Here is a 23095-nt window from a genome sequence, read left to right as displayed (position 1 = left end):
TTGCAGATAAAGCTATTTCATTAATTTTTTTTTTCTTTCTGTTGTTGCCTTTAATAGGTGGACAGGGACTTGCAGAAGCACATTGTCATGAGGAAATTATTTTAGCCTTAAAATATATTTGCATGTGTAGGAACTGGAAAAAGCAAGTAGAAGCCATAATGCATATTTGACTACCAAAGTCAACTCAGGTGCCTGATTTGGTGTTCAAGCCTGAAAATTTCAATCATTAATGAGATTGTTTATTACAAGCAGCTTGGTGTCATCAAGAGTGGAAAATTGTTATCAAGCAAATTCTATTCCATGTGCATGTCACGTGCATATAAATAGTATTTACAAGAGCATGTCTGTCTCAGTTTACACACATGAGGACTATGTCAAACTTATTTATTGGTTCAATATTTCAGATGAAGTGGATTGCTTCATCTTGGTAGATGTGCTATGTGAACTGAACTGCTAGCTGCTCAACCAGACAATTTGTATTCTTTCATTCCTTTGCAAGCCTCTTCTCCCAGCTGTTAAAAATAGATAACAGCCAAGTGGTTCAATACAGTGAGTAAACTGGACATAAAATCTTATCAAGAGAAGCTTACCTGGAAACAGTTTTTAAACTTCTTGCTCACAAAATACAGAGCTATGGGGTTTATACAAGAGTTCATGGTTGCCAGGTTGATGCTGATGTAATCCAAGGGCAGCAAGAAACTAGGAAAGAGGAAGACAAACTTTTAAACAGTTCAAATGATACAGAAGCATCTGTTTTCCTTGTGGTTACAGCCTCTTCTGCCACACAAACTCATTCTTACTTAACTCCCTCAATCTAATCTTCCACCATGTCATGTCTATAATAACCTATCTCACATATGTTAATAACCTGTCTCACAGATGTTCAGAAAATCTAGAGCAACATTACTGAAATAATGACAAACAACATTTGTTGAGATTATGCTACCCCATTAAAACTGAAACTGCTGAAAATGGGTGCAGCTTAAAATTAATGAACACCACAGTTGCATTGCACAGTGACTTTCCTCATAGAAATTCTAAGCATATAGCATTATTTTTTTCAGTACAAAGTATTGACATAGAAAATGAAGTACCTGAGCAGTTCACATCTGCTGGGATCTCTTTCATTGTATACCATTTTCTTCAAAATCCGGCTCAGATGGAGAGGGAACCAGCAAAGAGCAAAAATCACAACTAAACAGAAAACTGTCTTGGCAACTTCTCGGCGCTAGATAAAGGAGATAAGAGTGTATACTGAGTGCCCAATGCATCCTAGCAGGTGATTGTAGTTAGTAACGTTGGCAGAAAAGCCAGTACTACAGATAAATTGTAAAAAGTTTCCCAAAGTGAAGCTTTCAGACTACCTGATGTACTACTCTTTTTTAATGGGGTTTGTCATGTTCTTGATCCTGGCCATCCTCAACAGAACCTGCTCATCACCGAGGCTGGGGCAGCTGGGCACACAGGTATTGGTACTCCTGGAATATTGTAGGATTCTCTCTGATATAGTGTTCTATAAAGGGATACTGCCCAGTATCTTGATTTTGCTATGTGATCCTTACTGCGAGATCTTGATGTTCTCAGGTAAGTAGTTCCTCTACAAACATTTCAGAAATTCCAGAAAAACAGCTTAATCTTTTAATACTTAGGAAATAATTGCAATTTAATGGGTTTTTTATGTGGCTCTAGAGAGTTACAGATGTTTTCGTGGATTTTTGACAATGCATACCAGCGGTGTTTGGTAGGCATGGGTTTGATAAAGAGAAGCATATGAAGGGGTAAGGATTCCATGTAATATAACAGTGACAAGGACTGCTAGGCTCTGTCATGAAAGAACTTGAAGTGAAATAGTGATTACAGTCTTGTTAGGCTTTGAATATGACTTTTATAGTTTCCTCTTTTTTATAATAGCAGCTTTTATCAAAATATTAAAATATTTGTGATTAGACTTTTATGTGGAGAAGTACATAGGAAGGAGGGAGGGAAGGAAGGAAGGGGGGCAAAAGGTGAGGGTTAAAAAGATAAATATTTTTAAATTGTGGCATAACGTCATCCCGCAGCAGCCAGTCTGAGAAGCTTAGTGGGCACTGCATTTTAGGACAGTGGACTGCCCCTCCTCCTAGTACATACCATTCTAGTTCTACTGGGTGGAGTAGCCTGTGTGTGGCCCTAGAACACACTGTGTTGCAGTCCCAGGGCCTGATGAGGGAAAAAAGTGGAGAATCTGCACAAGGGGAGGATTTTCCAGTCAGCCTTGATCTGGAATGAAGCAGCAGAGGAGGAACCTCTGTGAGAACTCACTCTGATGCTTTAGGGATTCACATCTGTGAACATGGATGTTAAAAGAGTGGAATTTGAAGGGCTGATATTAATGCAGGGGAAAAGCTCCAGACTCTTTTTAAAAGTTCAGTTAAGTGTTAAACATCAGCCGGCGCTGCCAAACCAGCAAAGAGACCCGGCGGTTCCATGAGCGACTTTGTTCTGTGATCATTTGTTTGCTCTGTTCTCCTGTTGCTCTTTTCAAAGCAGCTACAGCAGTGGTACTGCAACAGTGCAATAACCCTGAGAAGAAAAATCCACTCTTTTCTAAACTAGGTTATTCTCCAATTGCTTTTTATATGGAACTACAGTTACATATCAAAGAGTGCCAAAAGGAGAGAGGATCCATGGAGTCCTATCTTTATATAGAAAAAGGAACATTTTTGGCAAATCTTTGTAGTTAAATTTCAAAGCAATTCGCCAGTAGTGATTTGAGGTTAAAGAGAAGGAGGGCACAACAAGAAAAGAAAGAAAAGGGTTAGTTTCCTGAGCATACTGTCTTCAATGCCTCCTTATACAAAGATTTAGTCTTTTGTTCTATGTTTAAATGAATGCCTTAACATCATAAATAACCCACATCCTCACTTTCCACTTCTGTATTTTACTGTATTCAGGTACACTTTGAAATATTTCTAATGTAACCCACAGAGAGAAGAACAATATTTTCAAGCATTAGTGTTTCTAATATACTTACCTGCTTCAGGTGTTCACTGAGAGCAATTCTCAAGTTGCTGTTTCTTCTGTTTAACATTTCACAAGTCATTAGCGTATAAAAGATGGCAGTACATGCCAGCGGCATGCAGAAATAGAAACCAAACAGCCACCAATCCTTTGCATCTTTGTAAAACTGCAGATAAGGAAGAGAGCAGATATTTTCTTATGATTGAATGCAAAATACCGCAGAAAGGCCTTGGAAAAGCCTGACAGCTGCTACACTGGTATCTGTCTGTTTGCTTATTGTTGATCTCTTTTTGGCCAACATCAAAATAGGAATTGTGGCAGTGTAAACATTTACAGACAGCCTGCCTGTACCTTTGTTGCAATCTGTCTCGGGTTGGAATTAATTGTTTTTGGTTGTACTTTCTGAACATTTATATTCATTCATGAAAACTGGAATACAGCTGCATGAAAAAGACCTGCCAAAATGTAGACAGTGTCAGTCTGAGATAATGAATCTTACTAAAAGCCTGTCTCAGGAAATGCCATTTACCTCTAAAGCTTCTGTCCTGATGCCAAAAAAGGAAAATTCAAAATGTCTTGTAAGTTTAATCACCTTTTGTTATCAGTGAAAAGGTTGGCAGTTGGTTTGCTTATGTACTGGGCAGATAGGAGCCACTTCATAAGTGTTTGTCTGATATGTGCAAAGCTTAGGGATGGCTTCCAGTGGTACAGTTACTTTTAACCCCTTCACTGCCATTTCCACCATTTGCCTTTTGTGACGGGACAGTGAGGTACTGATAGAATAGCAATACTTTGCTCTATGTAATTTTAAGTATTAACTGTGATGTAAGCAGTGCTGTAAGTTAAAAAAATTTCTGTATTGTGGGAAATACTACATTTGAGAAAACATTTAAAATAGCCCTCTTCTGTAGAGGATCATGTTTTCAGCCTTCAGAAAATACTGTATTTTGGTTTTTAACTGTTATGCTCAGCCAAAAGTATGTGCTGAAATATAGCATTTCAAACACTTCCTGTGTCTAGGTTATTAGTATAAAAGGAATGTGTCACTCTTTCCCCCAGCTTGTTTGTTCTTAGAGGATGTGCTCTCGTAACATCACAGTTCCCACATCAAATGTCAAAATTCTTATGCCTGAGGATTTTATGACTCTTGTTTGAAAAACTCAAACTTTTGACATCGTGTTTACATTTAAAACCAAATAGCACTACACTTCGAAAGATGAAAAAAAGTCGATACAATTCATATACTGGTGTTTGATGATGTTACTTTAAAAATCTACTTCAGTTACATTATGAAGTTGATTTACTAAGAAAAAGGGAATGCTTTTGATTTTTTTCCCTCTGCCCCAACACAGCTGCATGCAGAATTTGCTAGTTTAGATTATGCTGCTGGTTTCTGGGCCACAATCCGACCTCACTCTGGGACACTGTGTTGTGTTGATTAACTTGTTTCCTCCTCCTCATAAGCCTCTTCTCTTCCCTGAGAAGGGGCTGCAGTCTCCTGCATAGCTGCACTTTCCTTGGGGGCAGAATTTCCCCCTCTGGGAGCAAAGCTTTTGCCAGCAGAAAACCAGAAAACAATATGCCTGATATTTGAGGAGTTTTGTACTGAGGGCAAATGTAATTACTGCTCCTTCTGCAGAGCACAGGATTACAAATACATGGAGACAATTATCTTTTCCATTGCAAATTCTTTCAAGTCAGCCTGGAATCATGTTGGCTGGGCAGCACAACAAAATGTATACTACGTGAATCCATTGCATGTTTACAAGGAAAACTTTGTGTCCTACAAAAAGTGTTCCAGGCTCCATGAGCATTGCCTGTTGGTCAGAAAAACACACGAAAGGTCTGTGTCACAGCCCTGACCAATTCATCACTTCTGGATGAGGAGTTGGCCTCGTGGAGTTACAAAACCTACTCTGAAATGTCTGTAAATGATTAATTGAGGAATCTGAGTTTCACAAAGCTTACATCAATGCACAAAAATGGGTTGATTGAAGAGAAGTAGACATTCTTTTGTTTGTCTTAAAAACCCACATGGAACTGGTTTTCTACAGGAAATGTGCATTTTAAACAAGTTTCCTAGTGCACTTGGCCTCTTGGGAATCATGGTCTAGCATGAATATTTTAAATCCTTCAAAGATAGCTTTAAACATGAATAAAGCTCCTATTAAAAACAGAAGTTAATAACAAATCCTTCCTGAAGTTTAGTAATTGTTTATTGTGGTGTTTGTGGTAGTAAATACTATAGTTAAGGTTAAAATGGTATTTCCACTTTAATCTCATGTTTGTACTTGCTTGCAACACATTGAAACACAAAGCTCTCCATTTTGACTGACATATCCAACATTTACTCTAAACTTGGACAATAACTCGGTTTGTTTCCTTAAAAATCAAACTGCTGAGGGAAGATTGGCACTTCTGAATTATACTGAGCCAGTAAGAGTTACTACTTCCTGCTAGGAAAACAAACCAAGCTATTCTAGTTAGAACATTAGGAACAGAACAGTAATCATTAGAGTTAGCATGTCTATGGAAGACCTGAACTATAATGTTTTTGAGAAAAGGGAAAACTGTTCTTTTTCTTAAGGAAAAAGGAAGTGAAGGTTGTCCAGGCACATTTGAGGAGAAAAACAGCCATTAGCGAAGGGGAATTTTGCTGCAGTGTGTTATTCATAAATCACAGTCTTTTAACTACAGTTTCTACTGTCATATAGGCTGTGGAGTCAAGAAACAAAAATATATTAAACTCTGGGAAATTCCACTCCATCTTTACCTGCATTAATTATTTCCATTAGGAAATTCCTTTTGTCTTATCTTTCAATTATTTCATGCTCTTTGGGCCATCCCTATAGTCTGTGTAACCCTACCACAGCTGGGGGTGTTCCTCTGAAAAAGTAATCACCCACACTTTTTATTTTCTAAAATTCCTTGCTCCACTTTACATTATCCTTCCCAATTCTAAGCAAAGTCGTGTTCTGGTCCAATTAAAGGAGAAGCACCGGACATTCAAAAAAAGAAACTTATACTCCATTATGAAAAATTCTAGTCCAGAAAAAAATGCTGGGTTTTCTCAAGACTGAAGACCTGGTGCTATCTGCCTTCTCTGCAACAGACCAGAATATTGCACTTTAATTACTGGATGAATGGTACCTGGCCTTTCACTATAATCAGAAATTTAAAATAATTAAGATATTTTCTCATTGCAGGGCCATGTGGAAAACCACTATGCCCCTATGCAGTAATCAATTGATTTTGTAGTGACTTCTCACCTGAGCTGCTTTGCAGAAGTTGATGTGGGTATTGACAGCTGTTAATCTGCAGGAGCACAGAGGGTGAGGGGTGGGAAACGTGCCAAAGCAGCCTGGAGTGTCTCAGGCCCTCCTCTTGCTCCTGAGCTGCTGTATCTAATGGCAGCTAACACTGCACAAACACCTAGCTGGAGGTGTGGGACTGTCAGCTTTGTAGTCATGATTCCTTGTAAACGAAAGGATTATTTTTTATTTGACTTTAATGCATGTAGCATGGCCCCACCCTTTTCTTTGTGTGCCAAGAGAGCTGACTACTGCATACAGAAGGATGACTAATCATGGTAAAACACGTGTTTTGACATTTACAAGCTCACAGGTGTTGTACCTTGAAACTCAAAACTTTTCAAGGCTCTGGCTACCCTGATACATCTCTTGACTTTTAGCAGGTGTGAATTAGAAATGTCTGTAGTAAGAATCTTCAGTAGCAAACAAATAAAAATGCAGTAAAGCCCGATTTAATCTCTCTGGCTGAACACAGAGAAAAGTCACTGTGAACATAAGATCCTCTTTGCACCAATACACATTAGAATACATTTTGCAGTTTAATGCATGAATAAACTCTATTATCATCTGGTATCTTAATTGTCTAACCCACGTACTGTGGGTTCCAAAAAAGAGAAGACAGGATGTTACTCACCAACATGAAATCATTTGTAGGTTTGAGCATGCAGGTAACATAACTTGCATCCTTGTATTTGAAAGGTACCACAGCAAAGCCAATTGCTTCTGGGATGGCCAGTATGAAGGACAGAAGCCAAATGGAGAAAATTTCAATAGCAGTGATCATGGGGATTCCAATCCCCTGTACACGGCTCCAGGACGCAACTGCTCTATACCTGAAAGAGACACGTGTTACTTTCCAGCCCGTGGTTTCCTTCTTAAAACTTCATGGTTCAGTGCCATATGGCAGGTAAATTCCTAAAGCTGACATCTGAGACTTGTATTTCTTGTTTTTTTCTGCCTATTGCAGGGCCTCTGCCAGCTATCAACTTACCTGGGCCATAACAGGGCACATGGAGGGCTGGAGAGCAGAGAGCCAGCTGCTCCTGTTCTGCTTGGCTGTGGGATTGTGTGGAATTCTGCTGGGTGGACTGCACTGATGATTTCTAATCAAAGTAGGCAAGGTTTGTGAGGACAGACTATGTCTTTCACTAAAGAACTGCCATAACAGGGAAAAAAGCTCCCAGGCACATAGCCATTCTAACAGATACAAAGCATCCATCTCCTTCAGCTACCTCAGCTGTGCAGCAGTGCTACCCAAAGCTGTCAGCTTCCAGGCAATGAAACACTGGGAAAATACTCTTGATGAAGTGTAAATGCATTTGTTCTGTTTATACTGTTCAATGAACTGAGAGGATCTTTCTTCTCTAGTTGTCTCTCAGTTTTCAATGAACTTGAAGAAATTTATTAGCCTTGAGACCTCAATCTCTCTGTCAGCTCTGGTTAGAAGGTTGTAAAATTATTCAAAGACAGATAAGCATAGGATACAAAGTGCAATCCAGTCCATAAACTAAATTTTCAGTAATAGATTTAACTGTTGTCCTACAATTACTGCAGTAAACTAATTGCCTAGCATTTCCAACAATTTAGCAAAGACAGAATCAGTGGAAAGAACCAATATTATTTTTGATCTTGTAATAATCTGAAATTCATTCTGGAGAGCTCTCTGTCATTAATGAAGTAACAGCTTCTGGACTGTTAATGATGTAACTGTTCTGAACTTATTTTGTTTCCTTAAAATAATAGCACCTTTCTGTTTGGAATGACAGTGCTGCATGGGTATATCATGGCATCCACTAATGAAATAATCTTCTTTGGTTAAGGATAAAAAAGTCAAGATAGATTATTTGTCTGCTTAAAAAAAATATCTTATTAAGAAGGGAAATACTGGATTTGGAATTTTTGGGATCACAGAATCACAGAATTAACTAGGTTGGAAAAGACATTTTGAGATCATCAAGTCCAACCCAGATGGAAGGAATGAGGAGGTTCCGATGGGAAAAAAATCATTTTTTGAGTGCTACAGGACCTAGGCTACAGAGATCAGGAAAATTTGGTTATTGAAAGGCTTTCTAAGCCCCGCTTTAACCAATACAGTAACACTGGATTCACACACAAGTAATTTCTTCTGATTTTTTGTATCACAGCCTCTTTTTAGTTTGGAAGCGTGCTTATTAACTAAATGGAAGACTTGGGAATTCCGTCCCCTGTAACCTCAGTGTTAGGGGAATGACAATGCCTGAATGCAAATCCAGGCTAAAGCCCCTCACAAAATCTTCAGCAAGCATTGTTACCCAGTATCACTGGCAAGTGTCAGGGGCTGCCATCACCCCTGCAGAAAACAGACTGGAAAGCTTTGCCTTGATATCTACAGCAGTGTCGTGCACAGCACAGTCACAGGTGAACTACAGACAGGCTCTCCAGGCTCTCAGAGCATCATTTCTACAGAAATATGTGTAGAAATACTTCCAGCATAAAAAAGCAAACTACAGTTTGGAATTGCACATTAAAAATAAAAACACCATCTTAAAAGGCATCCTTATCTTCCAAGAATGTGAAAAAGGGGAGATCTCTGAGATTAGAATTCTGAGACTATCTAAACAAATTGAATTATACTGGGAGAACTAAAAAAGAAATATCCAGTATCTAAGCTTCTCACAAATATCCATATTAAAATCCAAATTTAATTTTAAATAATTTTTCTGTCATATTCCTTTTTGCCAAATATTGAATTCTAGCTTTCATCACCAAATTAAATATTCATTGAAACTTAACATTTCACACAAATGCTCAAGTATTTGTGAACTTTGGAAATTTAACAATGAGTTCAAAGTTTACTTTCTACAGACTGGCAGTTTTGCAATCATTTCTGTCAGCTGCACAAGGTACTATCCTATCCTTGACTGACTGATGCTGCTAGCAAACAGAGGCTTGTACACTGTATATATTTTTCAAGTAGCAAATGTAAAGCTTGTTTTATGTTACCTCTGGAAATATAAGAGTAACAAACAATGATTTGCAAACTGTGAATCCAGTTATTTGCTTTCTTTCATTTTTATACCTGTTCTTTTGAGTTACATCTGTTTTGCACATGAGGATATCACTATGCATAGTTTAAGGATTTGGATCCTGTATGTATTTTACTGGGTTTTTTTTTCACTTTGCAATTCAAATAACTCTCAAATAAGGAATTGTTAGCTGAATATTTTTATTAATATTTTCAGCTAAAACATAAGAAGCTCAGTAATTAGATCAGAATTTGCTGAATGTGTATTAAGCTGCAATTACTCAGTCTCTTTACTCACTGCTGTAGGAGTGATTTGAAAAATAGTGGTAGTAATAATAATTTTAGTAGTAATAATTTTTCAGGTGGGTGTTCTGTGGGTTATGTAATACAGAGGATCTTTGTCTAGCCACAAACCTCCCACAATCAAGAGTGAGAAAGTACTGCAGGGTTTATTTCCCTCATACTTGGAAAACATAGGATGTCTGCCAGGGACTTGACATAAAATACATGCAAATGCATTGCATTTAATTCCTCACTCTAAACTCTGTGTGAGATTTGTCTAACTTTCCTTTTGTTCTGTTTATTTCCCTCTTGTCTCCAATCATGTCTAAAATGTTTGCTTTTTTTCCCAGGTCCCTTCCTGTCCTCTCCTTGATGTTGTGGCCCCTCTTCTCACTCCCTTTTTCATTTTCAACTACTCATGCATGTGCTGTATATTTGTACACATACACACAATTAAATATTTTTCACTCCTATCCAGTTATAACATGCTTAAAGCATTTATTTCAGAAGGACATCTTGTCTGGATCTGAGAACATCAGTGGGTGCTTTTGTTCCCCAGTTCCTTTTAACTTAGATTAGAAATTAGGTGTTAATTAGAAAACTAGGTGTTCAAATGGCCCTGTCACATAACAAGTGTCTGCTCTGTGAGTATCATCAGCCCTTTGAAAGAGTGAAAAGCAGTGCGGGAAACATAAAGGACAGGATCAAGCACGTCTGAAGCAGCCACTGTCAAGATGAGTGCCAGGACAGTTCCTAAATGTCCCTGCTGTTGCTGATACAGAACTGTTCTGCTTTGTTATTAGCACCACAGCTGTTCTTCATTTTATTCAACTATCTTCATATAATAAAGCTCTTGGGGTTTTATTTTAGTGGCAAAATCTTGACTTGTCTCATACACTTACTGTGAGTTGCTCCAGATAAAAATATCTACTTTAGGATTACTGTTCTTTGCGCTGTGCTATGCAGAGGATGCAAGAAGAGAGTGTATGCACGTGAAATGAGATCCATAACTTCACTTTTCTTCTTCAACCCATTTCTTCATCAAAATCATTATGCCCAAGACATAAGCAAGAGTCAAAACTCAGGCAGGAAAATATCCTTCCTCTTAGTCACACTCAGGCACTGTTTGGAAAAAGAGTCACACTATCTATCGTCACCATCGTGACCTGGAGTTTAAAAATGCCTAGGGGGCATCTGAGGCAACTTCAAGTGGGCTTCCTCCGAAGAGTGAATGGCTGGCTTTCTGCCGGCCTCTTAAAACCCTCTCCACATGTGAGTGGCCATTGTTCCCCTTGGGCATGCACAGTTAAACCTTAATGCACTGTCAGGGCAAGTCACTCCAGGGCAGTAGTAATGAGGCGAGTTTCACAATAGGATGTAGTTAGCACAGGGATTTTCCTGATAGGAGAAAAAAGAATCCTGTTCTAACTTAAGGCTGTAGTCTGCAACAGGGATAGAGAGTCAACAACGACTGAAAATATGGAGCTCTGGATTCACTCTACCGATTAACTCCATCTTTTATGTGCCATAGAATGCAGTATATAGAGGCCCAAAATAATTATAAACAAGATAATTTTCAGGAGCTTTTTGAAAGCAAGAATTAACTTGCCCATAGACCAGAAACAGTCCAGCTGTGACAGCACCCTGTTTCATATTTACTCATTTTCCATTCCAGAAAGCAACCATTAGCTGATGTGGAATTCTGTGCCCTACTTCCAGTGTCCAACCTAACTTATTGAAGGTGCTCTGTGCTATCATGGTGATTGAAGCTAGATTCAACTCTTGTTAGCCAATATCAGAATCTGGCTCTATACATGTGTTTTCTAACACACATCCTCTGCAACCACTTACGAGAGTAGCAACAGATGATAAAGAATATGTCCTTGGCAAAGTGTCTAAGCTAAGGGAGGAAATTAAATAGTCTGAGTCTGATCCCATACCAGATTTTATACTCAAATGGAAACAGGATTTGGTTGTTGTGAGGATTAGGAAATCAGTCCTTGTAAAAAAATATATATATACAAAATGGTAGCTTCAGCTGAGTTAGTTTCAAGTTATAAAAATGTATGTGACAGTGGAACTTCATCTAGTGAAACTGCAGTTGTCAGAATTTATCTAACAAACTGTCTGTTTCATGTGCTTGATCTATGATTTATTCCTTAGAGTGATCCATGGGATTTTATTTATGGTGGACAGATATTGTTTGAGAAATAGAATTGGTTTTGTAGTTCTCAGACTCAAAAAATGGAAGTAGAACAGTTACCTGTATTACCTTTTAAATTTTTTTAAAATTTCTTTTTTTAATTATGGCTTTGGCTAATGAGGTACTAATGCAGTAAGGAAATGTATTTTAGCTATGCATACTACCAAATGATTATCCACTGCAAACCTTATACATCAGCTTTTTCTGTAAAGCCAAACCAATATTAATTTTAAAGTTTCTTGCATCCCTGTACTAATACACATACTACATTTTATTTAACAGTATTTTCTGTATTTAGAGGTAATATCCAACTGATATTTTGGAGTAGAACACGATCAAGTAACTCAAGATATAAAAGCAACTTTTACAGAAGTCAAGTGTTCATCTGCTATTGCATTTTATGTATTAAGAAAAAATAGCAGAAGCATTAGTTTTCAAACTACTTATGCATCAAAGCAAGTTTCCAATATATTTTTCAGTAGAGCTCTATTAGTTTTGAAAGCTATCAGAATAAACCCTTGTTTATTGTCCATAGGCAGTGAGTTGAAAACCTGATTTTTAAGCCTAAAGATTATGATCTTGTTCAAATGCAAAAAAAAAAAAAAACCCTTGAGTTCATATGAAAGAAAGAAATCTGAATACTGAGTCAAACCCCAGTAAATTGTTGTCTGGTAAAAGAAGGTGAAATAATGCTTTACCAGAGCTTTTAAATACCTTTAAAAAACATGTAAGGTTCATTAGCCCAGGGACTTAATATTATACTTTGAGCCCCAAATGTGATGCTTGGCATTAGCCAGAATATAAAGACCAGAATCTAAGTTATATCTGTATTGTAATCTGCCTGCTAGGAAGACCATGCTTAGTGCTCCCAGATTTAGGAAATCTGCATGTGCAAGAACAGTGGCAAAAGAGTAAAACATACTGTACCTGTCCACACTAAGGGCACACAGGTTAAGGACTGTGATTCCCACTGATGCCTTCTGGATAAAGGGAAGGAATTTGCAAAGAAACTGTCCAAATTCTGTATTTCCAAAAGGCCACTTCTGAGCGAGGAGCTAAAGAGAAGATACAAAATAATCAGAATATTTAAACAGTAACCTAGCAAGTATGCCACAATTGTAGTTATTTCCTGTCTTAGACGCAGCCAAAGTAACCTTGAATTCTCCATAACTCAAGCATATCCTTGGTACTGAGTGGATCTGGGAACTAACTGCTACTGTGGAAGCACAGAAGTTGGAAGTTTACATAAAATGTTGACCTCGTGGTGTTGCAATAGTAAATTGCATTGTTGAAATTTTTTTTTTATTGTTGTGAACCTGCCAGCAGTCCTGAATAATGAAAATCCAACTCAAGCCTGTCATAAATGGTTGTGATTGCCGTGTCCCAGAACCAGGAAGTCACAACATAACTCGGGGTCCATAATGAAATACCTCAGAGCCAAGTCCTGGTGCTGCACGCAAGTAGATTCTTGTCATCATAAATGTACCATTGTGTAACTCATGGCAACATCAGTGCCAGACTCTGAGGAGTGTGAAGAAAACACTGTGCAGGCATAATTTGTTCCATATTGCATTTTAAAGGACAGCCGTGCAAACATGTGGGCTGTGCTTCAAGGCAGCAGAAAGGCATCCATTGGAAAGATGGGAGTGACTGAGGCTTAGAGCAGTGTTTCCAAGGAGGCATTTGCATAATAAATATTAATACAGTGATTCATGGGCACAGTTGTGAAGAATTAGCATGTAAGTAGTAATATTTCTAGCTATAACTGTTAAAGCTTTGAACTTGTATTGGAACTGGGCTTTGATAGCAAGGGTACACACAAAATACAGGACACAAAATTCTTCAGGGTAATCAAATCCACAACTCGCTGCAGAGTCGCAGAAGATCACCCTTTACATGTGCTGATAGTGAACTGGCAGATTACATTCAATATAAGAAAGTGTCATAAATGAAAAATTATTGAGTCCATAGCACTGAGCCCTAATTTAGCTATTTTAACTTAAGTAAGGGATATTTCAGCCCTCATGAATAGATCTATTGAAAAACAAAGTCACTAAACCTCCTCACTCTTGCACTACCGTTTTGTTCATCTTCTTTTCTAAGTCTCTGCTTCTGAGACTTTCTTAGCAATAGGATGTTCATGTTTTGAGAGTTAGCTTTGCAACCACAAGGACTAGAAGTATTTTTTAGTAGAAGCTTAGATCCTGGGACACACTTATTTGGTAAAAGTGGGTGTGTTCTAGCTGTAGAATTAGAAAAACAAATTCTGATTGTAACTCAGGACTATAGTATTCAAAGCAAACATTTTATTTCTATTTAAATTAGTGTTAAATTGAAGTATGCTAATAATCACTACCTTTAGCAATACAAATGTTATCTGTGGGAAGTTCAAATTCTGTCTTTATCTCAGTTAAGGTAGGTGTTACCTTTCTGGTTTTTCATACCATGAGTTTTTCAGAGAACTTTGCTGTAGTGTATAGATGTTTATCACAAAATTCTACCTTAGTAGGAATTAATTTTCTCCTCATAATCCTGCTGTGGATTTTTTGCACCCCCCCTGTTTTATATTCATTCATCACAATGCTGAGTTACTTGTGATTTTGTCCCCCAAATGATACCTGAAAAATGCTGGAAGCAGCTATGCACTCCACATTGACTGTCTCTCTCTAGGATTATATGAATGTCATTTGATTATTTGTATTTCAGGACAGATTTTAGCAACTCACAGCTTCCAGCCAGCTGGGTGGAAACTGTGGAAGCACCTTTGGTATGGTATCCCAGTTTAGGATAGTCACATTTGGTGAAAGGCAATCCCATTTTTCTTAAAAGGCTAGGGATTGGATTGCTAGGATTGGTGATTTAACTGCAGTCAGTACCTTCAGTAGCAAAGGTGATAAGTTTATATCTGCAAGCTCTTGATTAGCTCCTCTGATTCTATCTGTATTTAGAGACTGAATGAAATACATTTCAAGTTCCAGCAGAATTTTTTTTCCAGATAGGTTTGCAATAGTGTAACGAATGTTTGCAGAGCATATTCTGCATTTTGTCTAGAACTCTCATATGAGATTTTAGTTTTTATCACAAAAAAAAAAAAAAAAAAAAAAAAAAAAAAAAAAAAAAAATTGAAAAAAGAAGGGATGACCAGAACACATAGCAATTCAACCATGTTGTGGTCACATGGAATTTCACCTTCAAACTCTTGGCTGGGTTTGGGTAAAATCAGAGTAGTTCTTAGTCTGGAAAGGCTAAATTATAAATGGCACTGCCATGGAAAAGCAGCTCTAGCAGACTTCTGTCAATCCCCTGTGCCAACCAGAGCCCCAAGACCCATTTATCATTACAGATCACACTTGAAAAGGCAACTGAAAGGCACCTATTCATTTCAGCCCCTGACTGTGGCTGTAGCTACACCAGAAACGAACAAGCACTTTGTAGTGACTGCGAAACTCTGCTACTACAAGGCAAATATTAGCTTCAAAAAGAAAAGGGTTGTACTTGAAAAAGGTTCACTAACTCATTACTCCTCACGGGGAAGCTTTAGCATGCTTCCAGCATGTATGCTTCAACCCCACACCCCAGGAAGCTCTCCTTCTTTGAGATTAAAAGTATTTTATTCCTTTTGTTTCTTACACTTGCCACTAATTGAAGTAATCTCTGTACCAAATCATTAGACATTCTTTTCAAGTGGATTTTAATCAAAATCCCTGGGCCCAGAAATAAGGTTTTTTGATTTCAAGATTCACTTTGCAATCATTTCTGGGGGTGTACTCCATTATCACTCTGCATCAGCTATGCATTCATTACTTCCCCTTGGATAAGGTGCCAGTTTTTTTCTTCTGTAGATATTTTAGTCAGCAAATCTGATCCTGTTTTTAGTTTTATTATTTTTTGCATCAAAAGAAGTCCATTTCCCTCTGTCCTGCTCTAGCATGGTATGGATATTTCAGAAGGAAATAAGACATTTATTTTGTATTATAAAAATGAACCCAGGAATTTCATTTAATTAATCCTGGTTTACTTAGGTGCAATACAAGAACTGGAACTACTGGCTTTGCTCTTTAAGTGCTTTTGCATATTTTAATATCCAAACAAAATGATTATAAAATTCTAGAAAACTACATTTTATCTCAAGGCTCTAGAATAGAAGAAATCAGACTGATTGCTCCTACTTGTGTCCCAGCTCTCTGAGTTGTGGAAGTGGATTGTGCTTTTGCAAACCCACTTACAAAATCTCTGAGGTTTCAAAATAAGACATGTGGCAAAGAAAATGCACTTTTCCCTTGTGCAGTTTGCAGCTGAAGAGTATTTCATACTGTGGTGCAATTCCTGACAAAAGAGTGTGGTCAACATGTGTTTTTGCACTGAAATCAGAAATCAAGACTGCTCTTGAAAAATTTCAGCAAAGTGACCAGACAGCCACAGCTTCCTTGAGCATCCTCCCTTCTCTGCTGCTTTATATGGCCTCTCTGCCCTGAGCTGCAGCTGAAGACAAACAAGACATCAGCACTGAGAACATTCCTTTGCAGTGATTTTTAAATGTCACTCGTTGATTTTATTCTGCTGCTGCTGCTATTTTCCAACCCCCCTCAGTATGGTAGCTGATGTACAAAACATCAAGTCCCACAGTGCATCCCAAGCAATTTATATATAGTCTGGAAGAGAGAATGTTGTAACCCCAGCACATGAGTGCTGCCCATGTGCAGGCACAGTGTTTATCCCATGCCAGGCTGGTACTGTGTGTTTGCAGGCAGATGATGGCCCTGGAGCTCAGCCCAAAATAAGTGGGCTTGGTTGGGTGCTGGATTGGAACTGGCTCTGAGCTGCTCTGCTAAAACTCCTTCAGCTCAACAAGTGCATGTCAGGAGGTCCCCTCTCTCTGCCCTGTGGCATTGAGGATGGCAGCAAAGGCTTCCTTCCTGACCTTTCCTGCTCTGATTTCATCCTAGTGCTCTAGAGGCTGCCTCTTCCTATATCCAGCTGGGAGCATTGTTGTGCTGACACACAAGATGTTCTTCCCAGAAACTGAACTGTGTTCCTTACAAGCAGTGCTTGCCTCTTATGCTGCTGCCATCTAGGACACTCTCCCAAGTTTCATGGCATTTAAATGTTCCATGATACTGCTGGAACAACTCTGGCACAGCCATGGAAGTCAGCTTCTATTCTGTCTTCAGGAAAAATAGAAATATCCTCTTCATTCCACAACTGAAGTTACACTTGGGCAGTAATGGAGAAAGGGACCAAGCCAGCAGATTTCATCTGTATAGACACAATCCAGTTGTATAAGTGACAAACATCTCCTAACTGGGGAGCAGCAGTTACAAAAGCAGAGTAGTCTGTGGTGATTTTCTTTCCTTGCCACATAGCCCAGAATAAAAGATAAGGGAAATTCTTTTGGTTTTGTTACATCAGCACATTTGGTGTTGCTGGCTTTTTTTTCCCATTTATTATTTTTTTTAAGGCTAGTTTCCTCTAGGCAATAGTGAGCTGTCTGGATAAAACTTAAATTGTGTTCTACAATTATATATACCCTTGTCTGATTCAAGGCATGGGCCAGACAAGGTGTCTGGTGTTTTGGGTGGAACCCAGGTGATATCTGGCTCAGGACAGAAGTGTCTAAGTCCTGTACCACTGACTTGACTGCATTAAGTGACAAAAGATGATGGTTCTGACTGAAGTGTCTCACCTATCTCTGATCTGTAAGACTGCTTAGTTAGGAATAAGGATGTATTGAGTCCTCAGCAGTGGTATTTTGGTTGTGGTGACTGAACAGGACCCTTCTGTCCTCATAAAACGTCATAGGGTCAGAATTCATTGCTTGTTTTCAAGCATTTCCCTTCTTCCTAAAACCCATATATACAGGAGAGAATTGCATTGCTGGACAAGGCTCATCCATTTCGTGCCTCACAAGTCACCTGTGCTCCACCACTTTGCAGGAAAGAGGGAGACTTGTCGGGGGGGGAGAGGAACACAGTCTGTCTCTAAGTATTCCTTCCCACTGCTGAAGTGAAAAACCACAGATTTTGAAAGCACAGTGACTAGAGGAAAACAAAGAATGAGGGTAGCCTTTATAATACAGGACATAAGATCAGTACTGAGTATATGGTGAGGTGATTGTTCAAGCTTCTGCCAGCTTTGGGATAATTTGTTTATTTCCCTATACTTAGATTCGCAGCCCTGGCATGGTAGAGAAAACACACTGTATCTCTTCAATTCTTCTTTGCAGGAAATACATTCCTGATTTTACTACTACCAAGAACTGTCTTTCTTCCACTTTGGGTGGATAAAAGACTGACTGGTTTTCTTCCTGGAAGGAAGAAAGGTTATGTGGGGCTGCATGAGAACCATGAAAGACATTTTTACTCTGAATTGCCCTGCCAGAGCTTTTTCTGTTATTTTGCTTATCTTAGCCCAGCTGAGTAAAGGTGAATGTAGCAAAGGGTCTCATGCCATTCACTGAACGCCTACAGTGTTTTCCTCCTGCTTAGGCAGCTATGGAAGGGAATGTATAGTTTTAACACAAGGGAAAATAGATTATACTTCAACACATCCCGAAAAGTAAGGAAACAAATGCCCTGGTTTTGCAGCTGAACATTCTTTCTCAACTAACTGGAAGAAAAAGAAATCCTAAGGTTTAGGTTCTTGTTAAAATGCTTGTATTTATTACAAAAATCTACTTAGCAGTAAAGCATTCCTAACAACCCTAGGCATCTCCCCTGTGGTATTTTTGCTGTTTACAAAGCAGGATTACTTTCCATGGTGTTGGCTATCTTCCCATCCTGTTAGGTAAACTGTTTCTCAAGCTGAGCTGCTCTTCTTCAGGGAAATGAGCTGCAAGGTGTGCTTATGTGCATGGTGATTTGTTGAAAGGAATTTTTTCAATCCCTGGGAATAATATTTCTTTTGTTATTCTTCCAGATGTGTTTTCTTTTGTGTGTTGCTAAAAAGAGTGACAGGATTTCTAAGAAATTACTGCAGAACCCATAAGCCCTGAATATGCACAATCAAAACAATTCCTTGTTATCAGTAGAGTTCAGCTGGTTGAGAAATAAAGACAGAAACCACACTAAAATATTCTCTTAAACTTAGTCTCTGAGCACTGTACACTATTTCAAATCCACAGACCAGCAAGGCAGGCATGAGATGGGGATTTGAAGATGAGGGAGGAGCTGTGCATTGATGGGAGCATATGTCCCACTCCCCAAAGAACAGCCATGAGTTAAAGACAGAGTGGATCTTGAGCTAAGACCTAGCATATAAAATCTCTTCCTTGACTGCTACCCTGGCATGCACATTAAACACACTCTGCTGGAAAGCTGCAGTTTGTAAATAAAACATATTCCTGATGGATTTCTGTTCCCTTCTCCATTTTGGGAAATTTCTGCCTTCAGGACTCAGTGATCAATTCTTGTGCTACCTCTGGGTTTCTGCTGTGTTTGGTCACTACATGGAGATGTACACCTGAATGATAGGTCCTGTGTGGAGCAGGTTCTATGGATTTCTGCATCACACTGGGCTACCTATTCATTGCTTCTTGGAATCCCTGGTAAGAATTTATTGAAAACCAGAATATAGCTGTTCAGGGGCCTCAGAATTTCCTGCTTGTGTTGATACTTCATTGAGAAATACACACTACACATATGAAAACTTCTGCCTTTAAAGAAGGGTATGTTTCCTAAGTGCCCTTACCTTTTTTTGTGCCGTTGGCTTGGCTTTATACTCCTTTGGTACAAAAGATGCTGCTTGTTCTGTCAGCTACAAGATCAGTGCCAATGTGGTTAATTAGCCACATGTAGGTATAATTATTAATTCTGTTGATGAAGGTATTCAGATATGCCAAATAATTTTTGAGTCAGAAGGGATTGCTCTGATACTTACACACGTGCTCTGATGCCAAAAATGTCCATGACTAGAAATGCTTTAGGTGAGTCTTCCTTTTCTGAAGACAAAATGGATGAACATATTTGCTTGCTGTCAGGTACCTTCTATATTTAGATTTTTAATGTTCTGGGTGAACTACTCAGATTTAGATAATGTTGCAACTAAAGTAAGCATGGATACCAATTACCAAACTAAAAATCCCCCAGTTTTATTCAAAAAAACATCTCCTTGAGCTGTCTGAGCAGTGAATGCTTGATTTTTTCCTGGGTATATATCTTCCACTTTATAACAGTAAAATGGTTAAGAAAATTTTATTAAAGAAACAGGTATAAAGCTGCCTAATTTGCTTCATCTACTTTGTAAACTAATGGTTGAAACAGTTAAGCATGTTCTGATCTAAGGCAATGCAGTTTATGTCAGCCCTATGTAGGCCAGTTTCAAAGAAATAGAACTCATTTTGATGTTTTTCTCTAAGGTGCATAAAACTGGAAGCAGAGACAGCTCAGACTTCCCAATAACAGTTAAAACGTTGCCATACTAAAGGTGAGAGCCTTGGTGCAGAGTGTTCCAAGCTCCATGAGCTCAGGCAAGAACAGTGGACAGCAGTGTCTGTGGTGAGTACCTGCTGTTGTTCCTGTTGCTCTGCTGTACTTCAGCCATGGCAACAGCAGCAGGAACAGCCATAAGGGTTTGCCTGAGCTCAGAGCAGCCAAGGCAACAGTGGTGCTGTGCTTATTCTGCTGCTGCCTTTGTACTGCCAATGGAAAGCCTTTATGGAAAGCAGCCCTCTAAGGAAGTTTTTTTGCATTGCATCTGAATTTATTTGCTAAAAATATACATGGCAGTGATGAGTAATGCCGGTGATCAGCAACTTTCAGTTATGTGCCAATGCCACCTGATACAAGAAAAGGAACCCATCTCATCTTCAATGCCTTAACCCTACCTCTACAGCTGTGTCAAATAGAAAACTTTTATTTTCTGCTCATCTTTTTCTCGCGGAGAAATAATTCTTACTGATACGGGGCTTTAGGCTTTGACACCTTGAAAGTATGAGATGGTATGTTTTGGGCAAAGAGGAGAGTATTTGGCTCCTGGTGGTATAAAAATGTGATTGAAAATTAAATTGTCTTAGTTTGGTCTATTAAGGTTGGATTTATAACTGTTACCCTTCCTGTAAAACTCAGTTTATTAAGATTTTCACTACTAATCTGATACTTCAAGTGGATATATGGTGGTAATTAAGTGCAATGGGGCTTTAATACATCCAGAATGTCTTCAAAGGACAGTAAATATTACTCACATTGCAATCCACTTAACAATAAGGGGAATCCACTATATAATTACAGTAATTGGAGAAAGTAAGGAGTGAGTTTTTGAGCCTACTGTACCACAAAGAAAGGTTAAAAACATCAAACACCCGTGACCACATCTTTAGTTGGCATAAATAACATAATTACTTTTTTCCCAGCATCATATCTTTGTTAATTGTGTAAACACAAAACAGAATAAAGGACTCAGTTCTCCTGGGATCTTAAATTGCCAATTATTAAAATTTTATAGCTGCTTCTTTCTAAGGGTTTGAAAAATGGATTTGAGTACCAGTAGCATTATCTACTTCTCTTTTGAAACTAGTATCAAAATAGTTAAGGCTACATTATGTCTCAGGAAGGTGATTATAACTATTTCTGATATTCAATTATAATTACAGATATCATACATTTTGTTCTATACAATGTGGCCATCTTAACACTCTACTATTTGTTATTTTAATATGCAGCTGAATGCTTGTTTATTCTGATTTCAGGCCTGCTTTTTCTAAAAATGAAGATCTGACCTGAAAGTTATGAAGTGTTTGAAACCACTTATATGTAAGATACAAATATATGGCTCAACATGAGACTGACTCTGAAACTAAAAGAATCTTTTAAAATCAAGTTCAGAAGGGTATAAATTACTTTCCAACAAAAATAAAAACACTTGAATTTTTTCCCTAAAAGCCTATCACTTCAATTATCCAATCATGATATTTGCAGGGGCCCCCTTTCACAGCGTCACTCAACAAGAGGAGATGAAAGGTGACACAGATTTTAGGATCCCTAGTGGTGCAAGCAGGAATGGCATTTAACAAACTTTAAACCAAAGTTTGTTAAATGCCATTAGTGTAAGCATCCACATTACTGAATGGTTCATATGAAAAATGGACAACAACAACAACTACAACAACAACAACCACAACAACAATAATAATAACAATAACAACAACAATGATAATAATTTAATTTCTTATCAGATGTACCAGAGACATCTTATAAAGCCATAAATGCTTCCCTGTGTCACAATTCTTGCAGCGAACCTCAGACAAGGTAGTTGTATGTGGTAATTTATAAGTAATTTATTCTGAAATTTAAATAACTGAAAAATAATTAAAAGGTAGAATTAAGCTTTAAAGTTTATTTTAATTCTTCCTTCTTACATGTGGAAATTGACAGACATTGGTGTCAAGGGGTTACAGTTTTGTTCATAGCCTTTATTTATCCAATACTTCTCTGCAGCACAAAAATAATTTCTCATGTAGGCTAATGAAATTTCATTCATCAAATCAGAACCATAGTTCAGCTTATTATATAAGATAGACCAAGACAAATGCACCTATGGAATTCTGGGGAAGTGACAGAAAAATAATAGAAAAAAATATATTGCAAAATAATAAAGAGAATATAAAAAAAAAGTTTGTTACTTTCAACTAAACTTCCAAAGAAGTTTTCAGAAGGCAATTTTGAAAGGCATAATTAATTCCAGATTTCCATTCTTCTTTGCAAAAAAGAAGCAGAGCTCTTGAAAGGTTAGAAAAAATTGTGAAATAAAAATTCTTGTTCTTTCTCAAACTTAGCTCTGAAAAGAACTCATGCCATTTTTCCTTCAAATGTACTATCAGATATACCATGAGAATTGAGAACTCTGCCTTAGCAATTATCCATAAAGACGTAAGGGTAATTTACCAGGGAGGAAACTGTAATACATCATGGGAGGTGCACTCATAGAATCAGTGAATGGTTTGGGTTGGAAGGGACCTTGAAGATCACCCAGTTCCAACCCCTCAGCCCTGGGACACAGATGGACAAGGACACCTCCCACTAGCCCATCAGAGCCCCATCCAGCCTGGCCTTGTGTAGGCTCTGAGTCCAGCTAAGAGCCCCAGTCTGATGTCCCATAAGGCATTCACCTGGCTGTGGAAGACAGGAGAATCTCAAATCAGGCAGAAGCTAATCTTTCTCATCAACTTGTTAATCCAAAATACTTTACAGAAAGCCTATCAACAAATTGACAATTTAACTTCCCAGGTGGCGTATTGAAAAGTGTAAACTAGAATTTCCATTAAATCCCATCCATAATTATTTACAGTCACCCTAGTTCAAA

The 23095-nt window shown here is 38.2% G+C and overlaps 1 protein-coding gene across 3 annotated transcripts in view; it reads right to left on the bottom strand.

Annotated features, from left to right (window-relative positions):
• Positions 1-23095, bottom strand: part of EDNRA (endothelin receptor type A) — a 32967-nt gene that overhangs the window by 2647 nt on the left and 7225 nt on the right. For all 3 annotated transcript variants that reach the window (XM_058024259.1, XM_058024260.1, XM_058024261.1), the window contains exons 3-7: positions 12728-12855; positions 6946-7144; positions 3014-3166; positions 1095-1228; positions 591-699 (exon numbers count right to left, since the gene is read on the bottom strand). In XM_058024259.1, coding sequence (XP_057880242.1) covers positions 591-699; positions 1095-1228; positions 3014-3166; positions 6946-7144; positions 12728-12855 — 723 coding nt within the window. The remainder of the gene's footprint in view (positions 1-590; positions 700-1094; positions 1229-3013; positions 3167-6945; positions 7145-12727; positions 12856-23095) is intronic.

This window comes from Melospiza georgiana, chromosome 5, assembly GCF_028018845.1.
Source record: "Melospiza georgiana isolate bMelGeo1 chromosome 5, bMelGeo1.pri, whole genome shotgun sequence".
In the NCBI taxonomy this organism is placed as follows: domain Eukaryota; kingdom Metazoa; phylum Chordata; class Aves; order Passeriformes; family Passerellidae; genus Melospiza; species Melospiza georgiana.
Note: the sequence above shows the minus strand (reverse complement) of the source record. Positions and strands in the feature narration are given on the sequence as shown.